Consider the following 20,675-nt stretch of genomic DNA (forward strand, 5'->3'; position numbering starts at 1 on the left):
TGGTGCAACACGTGTGGCTACAAGACTGTCATAATTAGAGCAGCACTTACGGGTCTGGCACAGCATTCCTACCCATCCTTCAGAGCACTCACAGATGTTTGGACCTATACATTCGCCACCGTTCAGGCATTTCTGCAGGCAAACAGCTGAACAGATTGACATGAAACAAGTGAGAAGATGTAAACAACATATCCAGACGTTCAAAATCTGCCTGAGAGATCTGACCTGCTCAGTTTCTTTTCAAATGGCTAATTTCCAAAAGAATGGATGTGCTCTATTCATCAGATAATTTGTGTTTAGGGTTCTTTGATATTTGCTTCTTTCCTAAGATATCTTTGATGACCACCTACTGGTAGCTTGGCTATTTCTAACATTCAGCTCACTGTCAGTTAAGAATACTCTCCATATGATACGTTCATATGGTATATTCCTATGTGTTATATGCATATTACGTGTTCCACATTATATATAAATAGAATTGCATAGTAGGGTTTTGTATGTTTAATGTATATATTATTTATTCAGAGTTTCCAAAAAAGTGAGAGACACAGACTTCCTGCAGAATTTCTGAAGAAATTATTAATATTATAATTTCAAAACACTGGTTCCGAAATCATATTTACCACCAGGAATCAAAGGGTAAAAATTCAATATTTTAATCTGGTTTGCATACAGTATATCATCTGGATTATAAATTTATTCAGTTTATCTGTCAACATCATGGTAATGAATAACCACATAAGGAAAAATACTCCTTGAAAATATTTTAGGGTGAGAGGTTTTCTTTTTTTTAATGATAGTTTTATGTAACAGTAGTCAGATACGGTAGAGTTACAGAGTGAGAACACATCTTTCTTGAAATTATGCACCAAAATGTATCTGGTGACCTTGAGAGTATATCAGTTTGGAAGGCTTTATAGCAGGCTTTAAATAGTTCTGTATTTTGAAATATATGGCATTTCTCTGTAAAATATAACAAAATATGTGAAGCTGTTAAAACATTAAATCAATGCTTCAAGTTTAATACTATAAAAATGAATTTCCATAACAAGATGTGTAACAGACAGCTGCATGAAGCAGAACCAGGGTTCCCCTACACAGCTTTTTTCCTTTGCATGCATCAAATGTTTATAGCACTTTGTATTGCTTGTGCTTAAAATTGTTTTTCTTCAAACTGTTGAAGGAGCAAAATGAATTCTATTCACTATATTGTTTTTTTAATAATAAAATAAGATTTCAATTGATGTTGACTGGCCTAAGTAAAAAGAAATGATCTGTTTGATGGGCAGTAGAAATGCTTACGTTTATTACAGTGCTTCCCCCTCCAGCCAGATGGGCAGTCACAGACATTTGGGCTTACACACTTCCCTCCGTTCATGCACATGGGATCACAGACACCTGCAGATACATATCAAATGAAGAACATGGCAGCTGGGAAAAAAGGAAGATGTTACTAGAGACTTGTTAACATCTTTTCATAAGGTTTTATTGGTCATAATAAAAAAAGCAGAAAAGTAATTTGGATTCCAGAATCTAAAACTCAGAGGCTTGATATCTCCCATACATCCTTCTGAAATATGGTGAGCTTTGTGTAGAAGGTCTTGGTTAAGCTCCAGTAAAAGCTGCCTCATCAGAAACATGAGAAACGAGTGACTTAAAAGGATTCTCAGATAAACAAGTAAGAACTTTTTTTTTGTGGCAGCTGTGGACAGACCAAATGCTAGTTAAAGTTTTCCCTTCCTGGCTGGAAAATGTATTCTCAGATGTACATTTGGATAAGAAAGGACTTAATAGGATAGATTGGCTTCAGACAATTTGTGGAACAGCTTTGTGCTCAATTAAACTTAAAGACTAAGTAGACCTTTTTGCACTAGTAGTTGTTAAGGTACTTACCTTTTTATAATACTGATTCATATGAGTAAGATGCAAAAGCTGAGTTGTTCCTTCAACCAGAGGAAACCAGATAACTTTTTGTTAGACTTCATTGGAAATCCTGTTGATAATTTTTGCATCTCACATCAGGCCCTGTATTTATCAACACCCAACAATAAAATCTCACTGTTTTGGCAAATCAAACACCCACGGTCCGAACACAGCAAATGCTCTGACTGTGATGCTTTGAGATAGGAAGATGTGGTAGATGCCACGTGCATGTACCCAAAGCCCTCTTCTGCTCTTTCTCCTTGCCTGTCACAGTAACTGGGGGAAGGACCCATAAGAGGCAGTGCTGTTGTGATGGAACGATTTGCCTTTTACATAGAAGAAGGTGTTTGTATTTGATAATTGAGTGGAAGACAAGAAAGAAGTGTTAACTAGCAGTGGCTGGACTGGAGAATGAGAGTCAGGAGTCTAAGGCTTGGAGAATATGTTTGTGTGGAATGGCTTCTACCCTTTTCAAGCTTTATGGGCACAATGGGATTTTCCAGTGTCCCATTGCTGTTAGAAGCAATCAGCAGGAGTTCTCCCCATGTGCGGAGCTGAGTGGATGCTGAGCACCAAGCTCTTCTATAGGGAGCAGGCTACATGTTTTTTGGGGTTCTGAAGGGGCACTACAGTACCTTTATTAGCCTTAAGGTTGTGATGACTTCTGGCAAATCAGCAGTAAGACCAAAGCTTGAATAATAATGCTGTAGCAATTCTGGTTTTCAAGACATCTCTATGTACAGGGCACCGAAAGTATCAGAACCCACCGTGCGGCCTCAAAATAGGAATAATGTTCAAAAAATAGCATGCAAAAACCCACCAACTGTTATCTGAAGGGAGAACAACCTTCTGTTCCTCACTTAGGTATATGATCAGACATCTTTTGATAAACAGATTTAGATACCCTAATTGTTTCCCGGAATAATTATGAACATGAATAATATGATGCTCAGAATTATTGCTTTTGTAGGTCTTTGTGTCCTGGTCACTTGCTCTATTCCTTTGGTGCAGATACTGCTGCACTGGCAGCTTTTAGAGCCACATGACTGCTCTTGTTTGGCTGCTACGTTTGCGTTTTGCTCTGTGCCAAGGCTCATGGATTTCTCAGCATGGTGACCTGCCCTCAGGCAAGTCAGACTTACCCATTCTTATATGGGCTGCTAGGATTCAAGCCTTTAAACTGTCACCCTCTTTGCCCTTTTTTCTCCACCTGTTCTGATCCATGCTATAATCTTGGCTTCTGCTTACTAAGGCTAACAGGGATCTAGAGTTCTTGCTGAACCATCAAAAAGTCTTGCAACACTCATCAAAACCTAGATGAGTGGTTGCCATAACTCTGAATTAATCTTTTTTTCCACCCTTCCTTTCTCTCCCCTTTTTGATCTCACATCACCAATAACAGGCTTCTGACCTCCAGTTGTGTATTGTGCTGTATTTGACTTCTCATTTCACTTTTAAAACAGCTTAGATATTCACTATTTAGAAAAATGACCCAATTTGGATCTAGATTTCAAATGACCGTAAGCTTTGTGATATTCAAAGACCATAATGCACTCATGGCTAATCTGCTGTCCCAAAACAGCTGTTGAAGCCCAAGGATTTCATTTGGAGATCAGAAAAGACTGTTTTTCTCTCTTCACCTAAAGAAATGCAGCCAAGAAAAAATAACTAGAAGCAAAGTAATACTTGTTCAAACAGGGATTTCTAATTTTTTTGTCCCTTAACTTTTTTATGTGCTTTTCACCTTATACAAAAAAATGCACTTTAAGATAATCCTAGTGGTTTTGTACTGATATCAGACTTTAAAAAAATCTATGACAACAGATGCTTCCTTCAATTACAGGGAGTGAAACTATTTTGCTTTTTGATTTAGTTTTGGTTTTCAGTTTGTGCATAACTCAGCTTGTTCCAGCTCAATTTGCATTGTAATTCAGTAAAGCTTTAAGTAACGTGGGAGGTCCAGTCTTGGCCGGAGTAAAACATGAGAGTTCAAACTGATTTTCAGCTTGGGATCTGTTTCTGTCTTTGTTCAACTGCCTTACAAATGAACAAGTAACCATGAAAGTGTAGCACTAACTTCTTTTACATTGCTTATCGCTTACGGCATCTCTCACTTAGGTAATAAATCCAAGGGAGTTCAATTCCAAGTTAACTGAGGGAAGTACTTAAGTGGGAAATTTAGGATCAGGGCCAAACTTGCTCTGCTTTGGAGGGGGCGGTTTTGGCTCTTTGCCCTGCCGGGCAGACACTTTATTGTCTTTTCAAGGAATTCAGAAGGCACCTTTATGTAAATGCATGCCATGTTGTCTCTCCCCTTTTTCTATCTGACACCTCTACCTTGTTCTACCTTTCTTTAACTTTCTTAAATACAATCCCATCTCAATACCCATCAGGCAGACTTCAACATTTGTTGATTATAACTAGTTCTGATCCTTCCTAGTCCCACTCCTTCGCCTCTGTGGAGGAGCTCCAATTTCAAAATAGCAAACAAAAATGTTACAGCCTCTCATAGGAAAACTAAATAAATTATCAGACACTAGGAGAGCAAATCAAATTATCGTAAACCTCCCAGGCACTGGCATGACTTTGTAAAGACTTACCTTTCTTTTTTCTCCCCTCCCCTTGAAAAATGCCTAGCATCTTGACCCAAAGACAACAGCGGTTTGATAGGTTTTCCACCTGCCTTGGGAACCAGCCTTAATGGAACTGATGTAAACACGTTCGTGCCTTCCCTTTGTTACAGTTTGATAGGGCATATCGCTGGGGGTGGAGAGAGCCTTCCTCTACCTAAATATCGTGGGTGCAAGCTTGCTGACCATCAGCAGGCATTGCTAAACCCTAATCCCATTCCCCATGGTGTTAATGTCAGCATTTCCATGCTCTTCAGTAAGAACTGAAGCACTGAATTTCATATGCAGCAGTGTTACTCAACGCTGTAAAGGGTGTGAAGGCCACAGTTTAAAACTAGAAAGCATTTCCATGACATTATGCTTTCTGAAACTGGGAAGTTAGATAAAGTAAGCCTATGTTGAAGGTGATAATGCAGGTTAAAGAAAAAGCATGATTACACGCTATATTTCAGGTGAGGGTTGATTTTGATAAGGTAACCAGGAGCTGCAGGTTTCAAGATAAAATATAGGTGTTGCACGGAACATCATACAGAATGTACACAATTCTTCTACGTACTGAATGGGACTCACGAGTTGCTAAATTCTGTGTTTTATGTAATAGCTATTTCCCTTTGATGGCTTTAATGCATTTTGACCTTACAATAACTTAATATTTCCTGTGACCCTTTTTATAGCTTATCCCCCCTAGGCTGACTTTACCCAGTGAAGTGCTTCTTGCATCTCTTTTTATCAGCCTTCACAGAACTCCATAGCTAGCAGTTCAGCCCTAACGTCCTTACAGTAACCAGACCTCCCACTTTGTCAGCCAAAGGCAGTAATTTTTCTGCAAAATATAGAATTCCAGAGATTACTAAAATTGTAAGGAAAAAAAAAGTAAAAGTTAAATATTGCCTCTAAAGTCTAGTAAGTCCTCCTGGAGTAAGTAGCGTCAGCAATGTATACCTACAATTCCAGTGTCTTCCTTTGTCTGCACTTCTTGCAATAAATTTACAATAAGCTTTCCCTTAAAACATGCATGATATTAAGCAAAATATCCCTGCTATGCAAAAAGGAGCCAGTGGTGAAGCTAAGCAGTGGGCATGCTTTGCTTCACAGCATTTGCTACAAGCAACTGGGAGTAATCTCTTGTTCTGACAACCACAGTATTAGCCAGCAGTAGCTGCTGATCAGTTTACAGTGATTAAAAGAAGGCAGACGTTTCCTTCAGACTCCCATTGCCTCTGTGGATTAGCAGACAAAAAAACTTTTCTGGTTGGACCTTAGCCACCTTTTGATGTGTGTACCCCATTGCACCTTTCTTAGCTAGAAGTAGATAATAATAAGGAGTGAAAGCCTTGTAATTTTGTTGAAATTGGAGAATCTTCATCACCACCCTTATAAAGTCAAAGCAGGGGGAATATTAAATCAGGCTTCTAAAATCTTGGCAGAAAGGGATTTTCTGCAATGTTTCAGTAATATGCTGTGTTGCAGCTGAACATCCATGTCCTTCCCTGACAATGAGAGTGCACCGATGATTTCTTTCTGAATCAAGAATTACCTGTCATCATGTATCCCGAGCCATGCTGCTCATGAGGAGACAGTGTGTCACACTGCAGTGCTGATTAGAAGATGTAGTTTTCAAGACAACTTTTCTCTTTCTCTCTTTTTTATTTTTTTATATATATTTTTTATTCTTTATTTTTCCTTTCCCCTTGCTTGTAGAAGCTGATAAAATTGACCTGCTTCTGGGTGCATTCTGCCTTTGGATGGAAGAGAGAAAATAGCCTCAAGCGGTAACATCTGTGTGGGCCAGCTAAGGTAATGCATCAGGCTACAGCTTCACTGACAAAGAACACAGAACTGTAGCCAAAAGAACACCTACTGGTAGATATATACTTCAATGTACCCTTTGTCACCATCCCTATGCTGTCATTTCTACGTGATTCATAGGCAATACTTTTATTTCTGGCTGGGGTTGGTTTTGGACTGACTACTCTGGCTGCAGCGCATATTTGTACTTGCTCTCTCAATTGCTCTTTTGAGGAGTAGGAAGCTTGATCAGTCACAGTTTTGGCTTTGGTGTGTGTACATGTTGTTTTAATGTTCGTTTTCTGCTTTCTGCTTGGTGGTTATCTTGATGTGGTGTGACATTCTCAAAAACAAAGAGCTGTAGCTGGGGAGATACAATGCAGGAAGGATACAGAGCAAGGGACAGATTTAAAAATAACACCGACTGGTCCTGTCAGGAAAACACAGATGACAGAAGTCAAGCTGAGAACAAAAATGAAACCAGTAGATGTGAAAGCAGTTGGTTTCTGTGTTAAAACTGGCACTTCTAGTCCTTTTCTAAAGTTTATAGGTAATATACATCACCTATTGATAAAACACCAGAGGGGGGACAAGCTCAGTGCCAGGAATGCGACAAGCTTGTAAATGCAGCCTTGTAGTGGAGGGATGTTGATGAACTTTTTCATAGGAGGAGAACTGGAGGGCCAGGTCAGCAGTTTCATGAAATAACACAGTTGAACTGATCGGCTGGAAGAAAGGTTCCGCTTCTCTCTGGATGCATCATGCAGCTCAGCAGCACCGCTCAAATGAAACATTATCCGGAGTGCAGTAAGGGAAGGATTGGCTGGATGCTTGCAGGCTCTGAATAAAGATTTGATCTTGCTGAATGATCTTCAGTCCTTTGAAGAAATGAATCACAGAACCAGTGTGTTCTGGCCAAAGAGGGGATTTCTAACCCAGGGCACCATTACATGGATTCTACTGCCCTGACAGCAGCCAGAAACTAGTCAAGGTAAAAAATGTCATTCAGCACTTTAGAGGGTATAACTGATGCTCAACAGATCATTAGCGAGATGGATGTAACAATATATCTGCTGCTGTGAAGGTCCCGAATGCACATAGCTCTGAAAAACATGTTATATATTTGGGACACTAGCAATTTCTAGTCCCTTTTTGTCTGTTCCAAGGGCAGTCAGGATCTAGTTTTGCATGTGTTAAGTTTTAGGGATGTATGTTTTTCCAGAGCTTGCTTTTCTCTGAAATTCCCCATTTGTGTTGATTTGGATTTGTAAATCATGTCCAAGCTCCTTTCTGTCCAAGCTCTGCCAGTGACTTCAGATATGTGATCAAATGAGTATCAGTAATTATAGCCTTAGATTAAATTTTAAGAAGAAGTAACTTTTGTCATGTAATAAAAGTTTGCAATTTTTGTGCAAGGTTCTTCTAAAATTTGGATCCTTAGCCTTATAAAGCCACCAATCATTCTGAGGTTTGTTCATCCCCATTTCTTGCTTCACGTATCTCTGACAGAGATGCAAAGCACTTCTTCAATAAATTACCTTTCTGAATAGTAAAAATAATCTGTTAGAAACCTCGGAGGGATGCAGTGCAGGAGAACAAATTACTACAAGACACAGAGGGAGCTGTAAATGTAATTGTGATGGGTGTCGTGACAGTTTGCATTTATAATATATTCACGTTACCGCACAGCTCTAGCAATATGAGTTAGTTTGCATGACCTAGCACACATTTCAGAAGAAAAAATTGGTCTGAAAAATTATAGGCCGTATAGACAGCAGTATGACGCCAGTGCTTTGCCTAATTGCGTCTGGTCTTTGTTCTGATGTGTACGCTGATATACCTAGGTGGTTCTTTAGAGTTATTAAAGCAGGAAATAAATCTAATTCAGGTATTAGATCAGAAAAGAAAATGGGAAAAATAATGGATACTGGATGGCCAAACTGCTGAGATGCTAGACTAAACTCTGAGTGTCACTACGCAATGTACCGGGGTCCTGTCTGCACTGCTGTGTCGCTCCCATCAGATGACACAATTTTCTACCAATAAAAGAGGATCCTGGTCTCCCTGTCTGTATTTCCAAATGATTCTCTGGCAGTGTGTGGTGGGCAAGAATCTTAAAGCTCAGGACACTTTGGAAACTAATAAAAATTGCCACTATGATTCAGAGAGGGGACTGTCCACTCTCTTTGGATTGAAATATTTCTCCTTCTGGGTGCCTCAGTCTTCAATTTTCCTATTGTCTCTTACCAGGAGAAACTCTTTCTAGAAGTACAATGGTAGGATGGTTGAACAGGTGCAAAATATTCCAGCATCTTTCAGAATGAAAGCATAAGCAAAATAAGTACCTGCAGGTGTACATGAAGTATATTTGGGGAATATACTGCTAGGAAATGTCAGGTTTTGAGAACATTAGCAAAACCTTCTTTTTCATTTACCAATTGGTTTTAGTCTGATTGCAATACTATTAATTTGAAAGAGACTCTAGCTATACTTTATCCTCATCTTTGTGACTGTTAGTATATAATTAACATGGGGAATTGTGAAGTATACTCTCAGCACAACTTGTATTCCCATCTTGTTAGGGTCTTGGGTTTGGCAAGATTTTCTCTTCATTGAAGAATGCTCTGTGTTTTATTAGGTCAGTGAACCATTACAGCGTGTGTATAAATTGTTCTGAAGAGCCGCTTCGTTGTCATGCCTGAATAAGAAGTAAAGGAGGATTCTCATATACATTGTTTTCCTCTGCTGATTGTTTTTGCTGCTTCTGTGCTTGCATTATGACCTGCCATTTAGGCGTGTTTTCATTGCTCTGAGCGGGCTAAGGCACTGCCTGTGCTTGATGCAATTTGGTGTATTTCCATCTGTACAAAGAAAAAAGGAGATTCAGGCAGGGGATTTTGAGAGCACTGCAGTGAAATGGGTGACACGGTTTCAAGCCAAGAAGAGGAACAGCAGCAGGTCACTGTGGCCTGGCTGGTAGCACTGCCGAGGAGCAAGGACCTCTTCCACAGAAGGCACCTGCCTTGGGTGGGAGCCCTGGAAGGAACTGCAGAAAAGGATTGTTGTCTGCTTTGGCACTGCGCTAATCTGTTATTCATCGTGCTATTATCTGTCTTAGGAAGTAGGCTAAGGCTTACTTGGGAATCGATGTTGGAGAGGATTGTGTCGCCAAGGTCTTTTTGTGGATAAACAGACATAATCTCCAGCGTTTCCCACTCCCTGCACTTTTCCAGCAGTAGATCTTACACCCCTTTTTAAAGAGAAGACTTAAAAAAATATATTTTAATTAAAAATAGACCCCTCCCTCCCCCCTGAGTATTGTTACTTAAATCAATTAGAGGAAAAAAAAATCTCTTTTGCCCACTGCAAAGAGCAATGCAGCAATTGAGGAATTCCTGCTATTTTAGTTTAAGTATGCGTTTACATACAGCAGCAGATCAGACACATTTCTTTAGTGCATTTAAGATACAAGTGAAGAAATATTGGCCCAAACCCCAGATTTTCTACTCTGGCAAAAATCATTCTGTAGTCTGTGAATGTTTTTCTTATGGAAGGAATAAAAATTTAATAAGGTTTCTTTGCTTCTTATTTAGGATATATATTCAGTTCTTACCCAGGTACGTTCTTGGTTCTCTTTCTGATAAATAAATTTAGAGACAACTGCATGTGCTCAAAGCTCCTATTAAAATAAAGGCACCATCTGTATACATATGAACAAAATGTAGCTTTGACGAAAGACCAGCTGATGGCTTTGTCACGCATCCTTACTCAGAGTGAGCCGAGAGGAGCAGTGCTCTGGGTGCAGACCCCAGACCGCCCCCTGAGCTGCTGTCTTCCTTCTGGCTCTCTCCCTGTCTCCGGGAAGTCAGAGCTGTTCCCGTTCCCCCAGGCAAGATGCACAGATCAGTTGGTGTTCAGCTGAATGGGAAAGACAGTGATAGCCCTCAATATTTTTTTCTTTGTCTTCCGTTGTATATCCTGCCCAAGGAAGGAGGGTGACACCTAATACCCATGTATTCTGTTCCGTGGGCTTCAGCATCAAGTAAGAACTGAGACCAGTGTTTCCTTTTCCCATGTCTCCAGACTACACATCAACCAGTCAACAAGCAACCCTGCCAATCTTCTTACTCTGTCCACAGAACTAATGCTTTTAGCAGCAAGTTATGAGCCTCTCTGCTTGAGCAGCTGTTTACTTATTTCCAAACACCCACTTTCTGAGGATACTGGCCATCCAGCAATCTTGGTCAATTAGCAGTTGCTTCCGAGCACGTCCCTGACATATGAAAAGCAGGTCTAACGCTAAAGATGACTCCATCCACTTGGTTAAAGTACACGGACTGTTCCCTTCTCACTTGTGTGGGAAGGGACGCTGGAGCTCTTGTTTGAAAACTAGCTGGTTTCAGACGGCTTGAGTCAATCTGCATACTCAGTGAAGATATTCCAGAGAATATATTACCAGTTGTCAAGATGATAACTCAGTGAAAGTGTAATTCGTTGAGCAGTAAAACCTCCTGCGTGTGCAGCTTGCAATGTGGTAATCTACAGAACCACAGTGTGGAGGGGATGCAGGGAATCAGTGACTTTCACAATATGACATTGCTTAGCAAGGAGTTGTCATTGAAACCCAGTGTTCACATTTCCAATTTAGTTTGCCTCTAGCTCTCATGCCAGCAAAGTCCTCACGGTACTGGGAAGGAAAGAGAGAAGGGAGGGAAGAGAATGAAGCAGAGCTGGAAGAATGAGTGTGAGTTATATTGCACGTTGTGTATTGCCTATAAATCCTGCCTGCAGCATATACAGAAATGGAGAAATAATTATCTGCTAACTTCGAGGTGCAATCTGCAAATTCTAATGTCAGCGTAGTGCTTTTTGTGATGCTAAGCCTGCAGGATTGGGCCTGACACTGTAAAACAGCTGTGTGCAGAAATGCATCCTCTGTTTTAAACCACAAGTAGAATCCACCTGGCTGGCTGCAGGGCGAGGGACAGGGGGCCTGGGGGCCCGCAGGGCAGGCTGCAGATTGCTTGGTATGCTGCAGCAGGGAGGAGAAGGATGTTCAGCCTTGTTCTCCTGTGACCCTTGCTTGCTCGTGAGCTCCAGAGGGAGCTGTGGCTTGCCTTTTTGCTCAGAGATGATCTTGCTAGAAGTAGAGAGCAGCAGAGGAGGGATAGACGTGTGGTCCTGTGAATCCCTCTTTTCCTCCCTTTCTCCTCACTCCAATCCTTTGTAAGAAAAGTGAGCTCAGCTTTTGTTAGCTTTCTTCAGCTTTTATTAGCTTTCTTAAAAGTTGTTTATAAAGCAGTCCGATGAAAATGTGTGTAAATACATACAATTTAATCTATTTTCTTTGCTTTTAATGTTTCTGAGGATGTAATAGACATCGGTGTGAATACCAAAGTCTCATGAAAAGGAGTGAAATTCCAGGACTGCTACAGCTGTGCTTTTTCTTCAAAAGGGAATTCAAAACCACACACAAATAGCTTTTCTTTATTATTAAAGCAGAGTGTGCTTGTTTGATGCAAAGTTGATCCGGAAAAATATTTCATTTTGAGGTACTGTCAGCATTTGCCTCTTTACGCTCAACAAGACTGATTACACTGAAAACAACGTGTAGCAAACGAGGATGCAAGGTTGTACAATCGGTGATGCATAGCCACACATTTCATTGTCAGCTCTGACACCCTCTTGTTCTGGGTGTGGGTGGCTGGTTTGCATAATCACCAGGCAGTTATTTATCAGTAAACACCCCAGGCAAAGCCTTATATTTCCACTGGCAGCCAATCAGACCTGGTTGATTTACACCTTTTTTGAGGCAATGTGTGTTTACGTGCAGAATGAACACAAACTTTCGGGCTGAAAGCCTTCCTCCTCATGCCGAGGAGGCAAAGGTGACTAAGGATGAATGGCGAAGGCATGGTGCTCCCACTCTGCCCTGCCAGTTCACAGACCGAGAGCATTAGAAAAGCCAGACCATGGAGGGTTGGGCATGAAAATCCCAAGCCATGTTGCTCTACATTTGAAGCAAACCAGTAGCAAATTTGGGCTCGGTTTAGGGATAACCCATTTCTGGATGCCTGCCATGGCATTTAGTTTTACTTATCTCCTTCGGCTGAGAATGTGAAGCTGCCAAAACCAAACAGAAGCTTTTATTTCTCCATCCAGAGATTTTAAGAATGGAAGAGAGATATTTAAAAGCAGTAGAAACAGTACCAATATATCTGAGGGGTAAGCACTCAGAAAACTGATTGGACTTATTTTGCCATTATGCTTCATCGCTGCTTGATAACTGTGAAAATGTATAAATATGTGTACAGCTAGCGATACCACTAATGATCTACATGCCATGTCAGTTCTTTTTGGAACATAAAATGAGTATTGTGCTACTTTTTCCCATTGTATTAAAGAAAACGGGGCTGTGTTGATGAGTGTATTCATTCTAGGAAATTATTTTCTGCTTCTTAATTTGTCTGGGTGAATGACTTTGTCATGCATGGCTATGCCTATAATTCTTTAAAAGTACTCCAAGCACACCAGCTGACCAGTCATGTCAATCTAAAACCTCATGAAATGCTTCTGTCATCTGAATTTTGAAATATGACTGAGGGATACGTCTGATCAGTGTGACCATTCGTTTTCTCTGTTTTTTATTTTTTAATTTATTTATTTTATTTTTATTTTTTTGTGTTGGGGGGGTAGTGTTTCCAGAGGTGAGCTGAGACTCGCTCCTGCCATGTGGCCTCCAGTCCTTCATGGGAATGGGAGAGGATCCTCTGGCAGAGGAGAGAGAAAGCAGTTCCTGTGCCAGCAATGCTAAGATCTAGAGCTCTAACAGCAACTGCTTGTTACCAAGAGCTTGTGAATAACCTATTTGTTTCTATGGAGCATGAAACCAGTCCCACATGCAGCTGATTGTAAACAGGAAAAAACCCTGCAGTTTTTTCCTACAGCAGTTTTTACCTACTAATCCAGTAGGCATTAAGAGTGACCAAATATTAGCCTTTGCCTCCTACTTAATCGTGTTTCTCTTCATTCATCACAGACACAGGTCCTTTTTTAAAAGTTTTTATAGCATTAAGCTAAAAAAAGCAGACTATATGCCAGTTGTGGGAGTGGAACGGAGGCTCAGATTAATCAGAACAAACATATTTTCATCTTCGGAAGACCTGTTGCAAAAGGTTATACCAAGATCGGCAACAAAGCCTCATAAACTCTGGAAGGGGGAAGAAGCATGCTGTGGGTTGGTAGCAGCTGGAGCATTTAGGGGAGAGCTTTGTTAGACTCCACTCATGGTCAACTCTTTTTCTTTGATCTGTCTTGAGATGCGGTAGCATGTTTAAAGCTGGAAACAGCACTTTTCTAATGTTCTCTAACCTCAAAAACAAGATGCCAAACATGATTTTTTTTTCTTTTTTTCTTTTTTTTTTTTTTTCCTTTTTTTCTTTTTTTTCCCTCCTTTCTACCCTCCAGCTTGTTCCTGCCAGAACAGACTATTCAATCGTGTGCTTTGCAGCCAGGCAGAACTGTGCATCGTGATTCCCTCCACTGAAGGAGAGGAGAGCTGCAGTATGGGGATTGAGAGGGCTTTTGTTGCTGGAAGGAATTTTTTTACTAGCTTTTTTCTCTGTGTGCGAGAGACATAAAGTGCTCTGGAAATGTACAGATTCTTCCTGCCAAGAACGGTTGTTTTCACAGCTCCCCTTTTGCCAATTTCAAACCGGTTAAGAAATAATAATAATAAAAAAAAAGTTTTCACATACATATCCTAAACTCCCTGGATGACAGATACTGTTGAGCAATAGAATCTGTAAAAGTGCCAAAAAAAACTATTTCCCCATAAGAATAGAGGAATCGAATATGAATACTGATGCTAAGGTGAAGAGGGAGTTTTCAGTGACAAGAACAAAGGCAAGGCTAAGGCATTATTAGCCAACTGTCTTAATTAAGCTAGAAGTATGATGTTCCGATATTTATAAGGATCTTGATCAACTCCTCTGCCTTTGGCTTTAGTTTTTACTCCCCAAAATATTTCATGCAAAATAATTAATTCATCTCCAAATACAAAGAACATTGCTCATTCTGAATGCATGTAATATTTAAGGAGGACTCCAGCAAAACATTCTACTCCCCACATTGACCTGACATAATGCTATTCCAGTTAACGGGTTGGTTCTAGACCCAACATAGTCCTCTATATGCTGTGATAGAGATATAAAGAAGAACAGGGCATAAATCAATACTACATATTCAACTGAACTTGCACAAAAGGGATAAAAACTGTTAATGAGTCAGAAAACACTGGAAAGAAGGAAGTTTGTAACTTACTTTTCTGACACCTTCTTCCAGTGTAGCCCTCGGTACAGGAGCAGACGTTGGTTCGAACACAGTGCCCACCGTTCTTACAAGGAGGAATGCAAACAGCTAGAGGAAGGAAAGGAAAAGTTTAGAGCACTGAAGCCATGCCAGGTATCAGTGTTACCTACATATAACCTCTATTTAGGTGTCTGTGCTGGGAGAACCATCTGTAGAGGCTTTTTGATCAGTCAGGGTAGAAAGGGTGTGTCTCCAAAGGGCGATTCAGGCAGATACCGAGCTGAAAAACTTGTTTCTCCCTTGTTTCTGGAAGGACTGTGGGACATGACTCTAGCACCTAAGGGTCTTTTTTAGATACCTGCAGTTAAGTGGTGGGAATATCGCAGAGAATCTCTGGCTTTTAACTCTAGCTAAAGGGCTTTTCCAAGGGCTTCTGCCCTTGAAATATAGAACAGTCTTTGATATTTGATAACTTTGTTTTGGTACTGTTTCTTCCCCCTTTCTCAATGAAGCTGGAGGAAGGATTTTGCTTTTCTTCAGCACCCACCCACACTCTCCCCTTACCACTTCCATATTCCACAAATGTGGAGATTTATTTTCAAGTTTTAGTTTCGTTTAAACCAGAACACTTCAGGATAAAAATTCCAAATCACCTAGATGTTGAAAATCACCTTTAGTGTGGAATGCCAAGAGAAAGATCATCAAGTCACAGAGTCTGTATAATTTTCGTTCTCTCCTTCCCCCCTCAGCATCATAAAGAGCTTCCAGCAAGCTCTACTTGCAATTAGATTTTTGTTCATGAATCAATCATTCACTTGAAAATTATTTCCAGGGAAACAAGGGAGAGAGAAATAAACTTCTAATATTGAAATAGTTCAGTTTTGGTAATAACATTGTATTTATATTCCCAGATTCAGGAGAGGTTTTCAAAGCCATGCTCAACACAAGTGTCTGTCAGGTATTTGAGCTCTAAACATGAGTTCCTCTCTCACGTCTGTTCTGCTTGGGATAATAGGTAGTTAAAGGATTAATTAGTTTGATTTTTGCAGCACAAATGAGATGAGCCAGAAGTCCAAGGCACTATTAGCCTCAGTTTAGAGCTCTCCCCTTTAGGAAATGGATTCAAAATCAGGTCCTATCACTGGAAGGAGTGATATTTGATCAAATATTTGAGCAGGGACCTAAGGAAGTCCTATATAAGTTTCCCACCCACTACACACTAGGATGGTCAAGCAGGTGTTATGGTGAGGCCCATGTGAAGATAAAGGATCATCTGGCTCTGAAATGCAATGTAGTGCACACTATAGGCTCTGCAAAATGAACAAAGTTGACCATGCTTTAAAGTTTAATTGAATAGATGCTAATTAGTGATATCACTGACTTCAAACAGTTTTAAATTAATTGTTTAGTTGTCATTAATGCCACCATAAACAAGTGCTTACTCCGTCACAATACCATTAAGAACAATTTAATGTGCATTAATGACAGATCATAATATCCAAAGAGCGCACGGGGAGTTATGACAAGGAAAATCTCTGGATATTCAGCGTGTAGGGTTAGGTAATGATATATTTTCAGCCTGGATCTTTTATCAACATGATAAATAGGACTTTCTTACCTCTTTGGCACTGTGACCCGTAGAATCCATAAGGACACACACACGTGTTTGGCCGTACACAGATTCCTCCATTTAAGCACAGGGGATTGCACACAGCTGTATGTGAAGGTAAGATAAATGTATTAATCTGTTATCAGTCTGATTTTTTTTTTTACAGTACATACTCTTTTGCTACTGCCCATGTCATTAGAATAAATATTTCTAGTAATATTATGATAAATTTCACACAATCCTTGCTGGTCAGTTGGGCAGTGGCATTTATTCATTGTCATCACAGTGGAAGCATTTCAGTGGTGTTATAGCATAGCTCGGAGGATGAAATAAAATATAATGTAATAGTTTACTTCTGATATCTTTCTTTGATTTGCACACCTCATTTGTTTTCACTTTGGTAACCTGACCAAACCTGATCCCAAGGCAGCAAAATGCAGTCACGTTGCATACAGCCTGCATAACCTGGGGATGGGATATTAACCATTTGCTGCTTTGTCTGAGCTCAGCAGAGCACAGTGGCATTTCGGTGAAATTGAACAGGTATGCACCACAAATCCTCTGTTTGTTCTGCTTCATTTAAATGCCAGTTATCATGACATGTTGGCTTATGCATCATCAACAAAATCATTGGCTTTGCCCGTTTATTTATCTGTTATTACTGTAGATGATATAACAGGCATTAGGAATTAAAAGCTTTCTTGCATATTTCTATGTGGCAAGTACCTGACTGTTGAAAAAAAAAAAAAAGTATTAAAAGTATTTGAATTGTTATCTGCTTTAATTGGGAAATCACTGTGTGAAGAATAAGGATGCTCATAGAGTTTTCATTATAGATTGACACTTTAAAGCAGTCTTTTTCCTTCCATCCCTTTTGTCTTTCATTGTCTTACAGAATAGCCCATTAAATAAATCAAATAAATGTAAGCTTAAATAAATTAAGGGTCACTAGAATATTTCAGAAGAACTAAAGGAGAAATAAAATGTCAATTTGGAAAGAGAAAAAAGCAAAATTGCACTCTAGATGAGAGGCTTTTCTGACTAAGCAGCAATCACTTATGAACTCAAAATGGACTTCATTCATTGCTAATGGTAGATTTGGATTAGTTCCCTCATTGTCCCAGCTAGTTCACAGATGTCCATGCTCTGTCAGTGTTTATATTTCCATCAATAAAGTACCCTAAGTTTCTTTTTTTTTTTTTTTTTTAATTCTTCTTTGATACCAGTGTATATCCAGAAATTTCTCTAACATCACTTTAGGAAGGAAACCCCAACAGTCGCAACAAAATACTCTGCTTAGCACACACACAACAGTGCTGAAGAACTGAGGCTGATATTCTTTCACCCAAGGTATTGTCAGACAAACAAATCCTGCATCTGCTGTTCTGGGTTGGAAATTCCTGCCTCTGTTGCTGCTGTTTGTCCTCTTAGAATAATCCCGTTTAAATCTCTCACCAAAATAAATTTGCAAAACTCAAGGAGAGTAAGCTCTGGCTGGAAAAGGAGATAGGGGGAACCAGAATAGTGAGCAGCTGTCCCAGTCATTTACGCTGGATCTTAGCTAGGTTAATTTATGTGTCCTCAATAGGTCTGTCATTTACAGCAGTCTCAGGGAGGAGGTTAAAATGACATCCCTCACCTTCCAGGAGAGGTAATGTAGGCTGAAGGTGTCTGAGTCATTTAATATTTGCCATGGCAGAGGCAGAGTGCCTCTGTAGCCTTGAGGTCTGGAACTGATTAAAGTACTCCTCATGCTTGCTCCTTTTCATATTTCACTGTTTTGCATGTCTTGTCCCAGGTGAGTGCTATAGTTGTGCCTTGGGAGGAAAGAGTATGCACTCCATCTTTTGCACTTCGGCCCTGAGAGGAAAGTCTGAGCTATAGCTATTCAAATAGCATTCAAAATCGGGAGTCCTGACTAGAAATAGGTACCTAATTCCAGTCCCCACCTCACTCTCACTGACTGATGGAGGTGTTTGTTCCCTGAGCACAGCTTTTGTAGGTACTCTGCAATTATTAAGTGCAGCCAGGAGTAGCTAAATATCCTATAGTTAACAGCAGGGGGAGAAAAGTTCTTCTGAACCTACTTTTGTTCTGTCTTATACAGTTAAAAGCCATCTTCTGGAATGGCAAGACAGTCCAAAAATTGACCAAAAAACCTTAGCAGTTAATAGGTGAGCTTCTGAAAACTTACCTTTTTTTGCTTTATTTTTCTGCCTTAGACTATATATTAGAACTGCACGTGGAGTTGCTAACTTAGCAGCAGAAGTCACATTTAATTGCTTGCATTCCCTTCCTAGTTTAATCAGCCATCCTTCTATTCCTGTCCCACATAATGTTTAAGTTCTGATTTGACTGTATATCGGTAAAAAGCACCAAAAGCCAAACCATTTTTCTTTCTCTTCCACCTTGAGAGAAATGTATAGGGTTAAAAGGAACAGAGCATGGAAATTGCACAGATCATGAGCAATGCATTGTCCTCATCTCCACCACTGAGGCACTAGGGCTGCAGGGCAGGGCTCCTTTGAGCTCTCTGTGGACAAGGCCAACAAAGAGTGAGTTTATGTCTGTGGCCTTGGTGATCTTTTGAGCGTTTCCACTGAGACTGAAAATCAACATAACTCCAGAATCTCCAGTGAGAACCGTTCTAGTTGGCAGAAGCTACCAAGCACACCTTAAGGTTGTAACTGCTGATGTGGTCAATAACTTTATTTTCATTTCTGTGCACACTAAGAATAAACTCCAGAATCACGTGAGCTTATAAAAGCTGCAAAAAGATTCTGCTTGTGGGTTTCCTGTAAGTGAGCCTGAGATTCACATAAACAGCTAAACTTATGAATACTTATACAATCTCAAAGCCTTCTGAGGTTTTGCCCTTTACTAGGTCTCCTGCCCTTCTTACATTTTAATTTTTCAAGCAATTCCCACTCTGACTGCTGAATTGCACAAACCACATGGATTTCAGGCAGCAAAAGAAATGAGGGACCAGTTATTTCTAACCACTTACCGATTTCGCAAGATGGGCTGCTCCATCCACTTTTGCATTTGCACTCATCTGGCGACACACAGACCCCACCATTATGGCAGTGTCTGTTACACACCACTGGGAAAAGCACAAAGGATTTAAATCAGTTATCAGTAATACCGATTTTTATTCTTTGAGATGCTCTATTACAGCAAATAACTAATGGTTTTAGTCTGAGAGGTAAACTGAGGAATGAATCTGTCTCTTCCCATGGTTTTCTGTCTCTTTTCTGCCCACTATTTCCATCAGAAATCTTGCATCTAAAATTCTTTGGTCTTTAAGTATTCAAGTTACCCTGTTTATTCAAGTTACCCTGTTTCACAGATAAAATTATATTCCTGTCAAGGGCAGCCTGATACTTAAATCAGCAGCAAGGACTGTAATAATGCAAGTGCATATATTTCGCCGTTTAACTAATATAGAAGGGTTTGAAGGCTGATTTTTTTCCCAGATGTTCTATATATTGAGCCTCTTTTGCAACTTGTTTTGCACAGTAACACAACTCCTAATAGGCATGGCCTTTTTGTATTCTCAAAATTAGTGTTACTGCATTCACTCACACTACCTTGAATTCCATAAATATTACTATAAATAACATGGAGGTTTTTGCCTTTTTTTTTTTTTTTTTTTTTTTTTCCCAAAAGCACTTTTATGTAGAATATGTTGATATAGACGTGCATATTTTTACATAATACAACTATGTTGCTAGTGAATAGCAACTGAATGCACTGAAATAGTTCAGCTACTGTATTACTTCTATATATTATACTTTGATTTCCTTGCTTTATTCAATCATAATTTTAAGGACAAATAGAGAAAATTAGTAAGTTTTTTTTTTTTTTTTATTTTTTTATGTCTTATCATTTTCTGCAAATTCAAACGTGTAATGCCTCAATGAATTTGTACATACTTGTTTCACATCGAGGACCAACAAATCCATAAGCACAAGAACAAGTATTTCGAGCTACACAAGTGCCTCCGTTCTCACATGGTGGATCACACTGCACTGCAAGAAGCACAGGCAGAATAAAGCATGAGAAAAAGAAAACACCTTGAGTACTACATTCTGTGTGGCTATGAGCACAGTACATGTTACTACTTTTCCCCATTTTATTAATCCAACAAGAAATTTGGCTGCTGGGAAAAACTGCAGGATAAAAACAGATATCACATTTATAATGCGGTGCTAACATAGTCGTGTTTAACTTCTGTGCATGCCCATTTGTAAGTACATATTTTTGAAGTCTAAAATAGACTAAATACAGATGTAGTTCACAATATTAAACACCTTGCCCTTCCCTCTGTACAAATTAACCTCGTGGATGTTCAGTAAGCCTTAACAGGTGTCAAAAGTTACCCCAGAGCAGAGGTGAAGTGTTTCCTCTGGGTA

General features: G+C 39.7%; 1 protein-coding gene and 1 long non-coding RNA gene across 6 annotated transcripts in view; one reads left to right on the forward strand and one right to left on the reverse strand.

The window, feature by feature from the left end:
- Positions 1–20,675, reverse strand: part of LOC118169747 (von Willebrand factor D and EGF domain-containing protein-like) — a 177,432-nt gene that overhangs the window by 14,597 nt on the left and 142,160 nt on the right. For all 5 annotated transcript variants that reach the window (XM_035331308.1, XM_035331312.1, XM_035331309.1 and 2 more), the window contains 6 exons: positions 20,196–20,291; positions 19,268–19,363; positions 16,270–16,365; positions 14,664–14,759; positions 1,303–1,398; positions 51–146 (listed from right to left, as the gene is read on the reverse strand). In XM_035331308.1, coding sequence (XP_035187199.1) covers positions 51–146; positions 1,303–1,398; positions 14,664–14,759; positions 16,270–16,365; positions 19,268–19,363; positions 20,196–20,291 — 576 coding nt within the window. The remainder of the gene's footprint in view (positions 1–50; positions 147–1,302; positions 1,399–14,663; positions 14,760–16,269; positions 16,366–19,267; positions 19,364–20,195; positions 20,292–20,675) is intronic.
- The window catches only part of LOC118169748, a 188,960-nt gene continuing 174,539 nt past the window's right edge, over positions 6,255–20,675 (forward strand). Inside the window, exon 1 of the long non-coding RNA XR_004752258.1 lies at positions 6,255–6,350. This is a non-coding gene — a long non-coding RNA (uncharacterized LOC118169748). The remainder of the gene's footprint in view (positions 6,351–20,675) is intronic.

Source organism: Oxyura jamaicensis, chromosome 7 (genome assembly GCF_011077185.1).
Source record: "Oxyura jamaicensis isolate SHBP4307 breed ruddy duck chromosome 7, BPBGC_Ojam_1.0, whole genome shotgun sequence".
NCBI lineage: Eukaryota > Metazoa > Chordata > Aves > Anseriformes > Anatidae > Oxyura > Oxyura jamaicensis.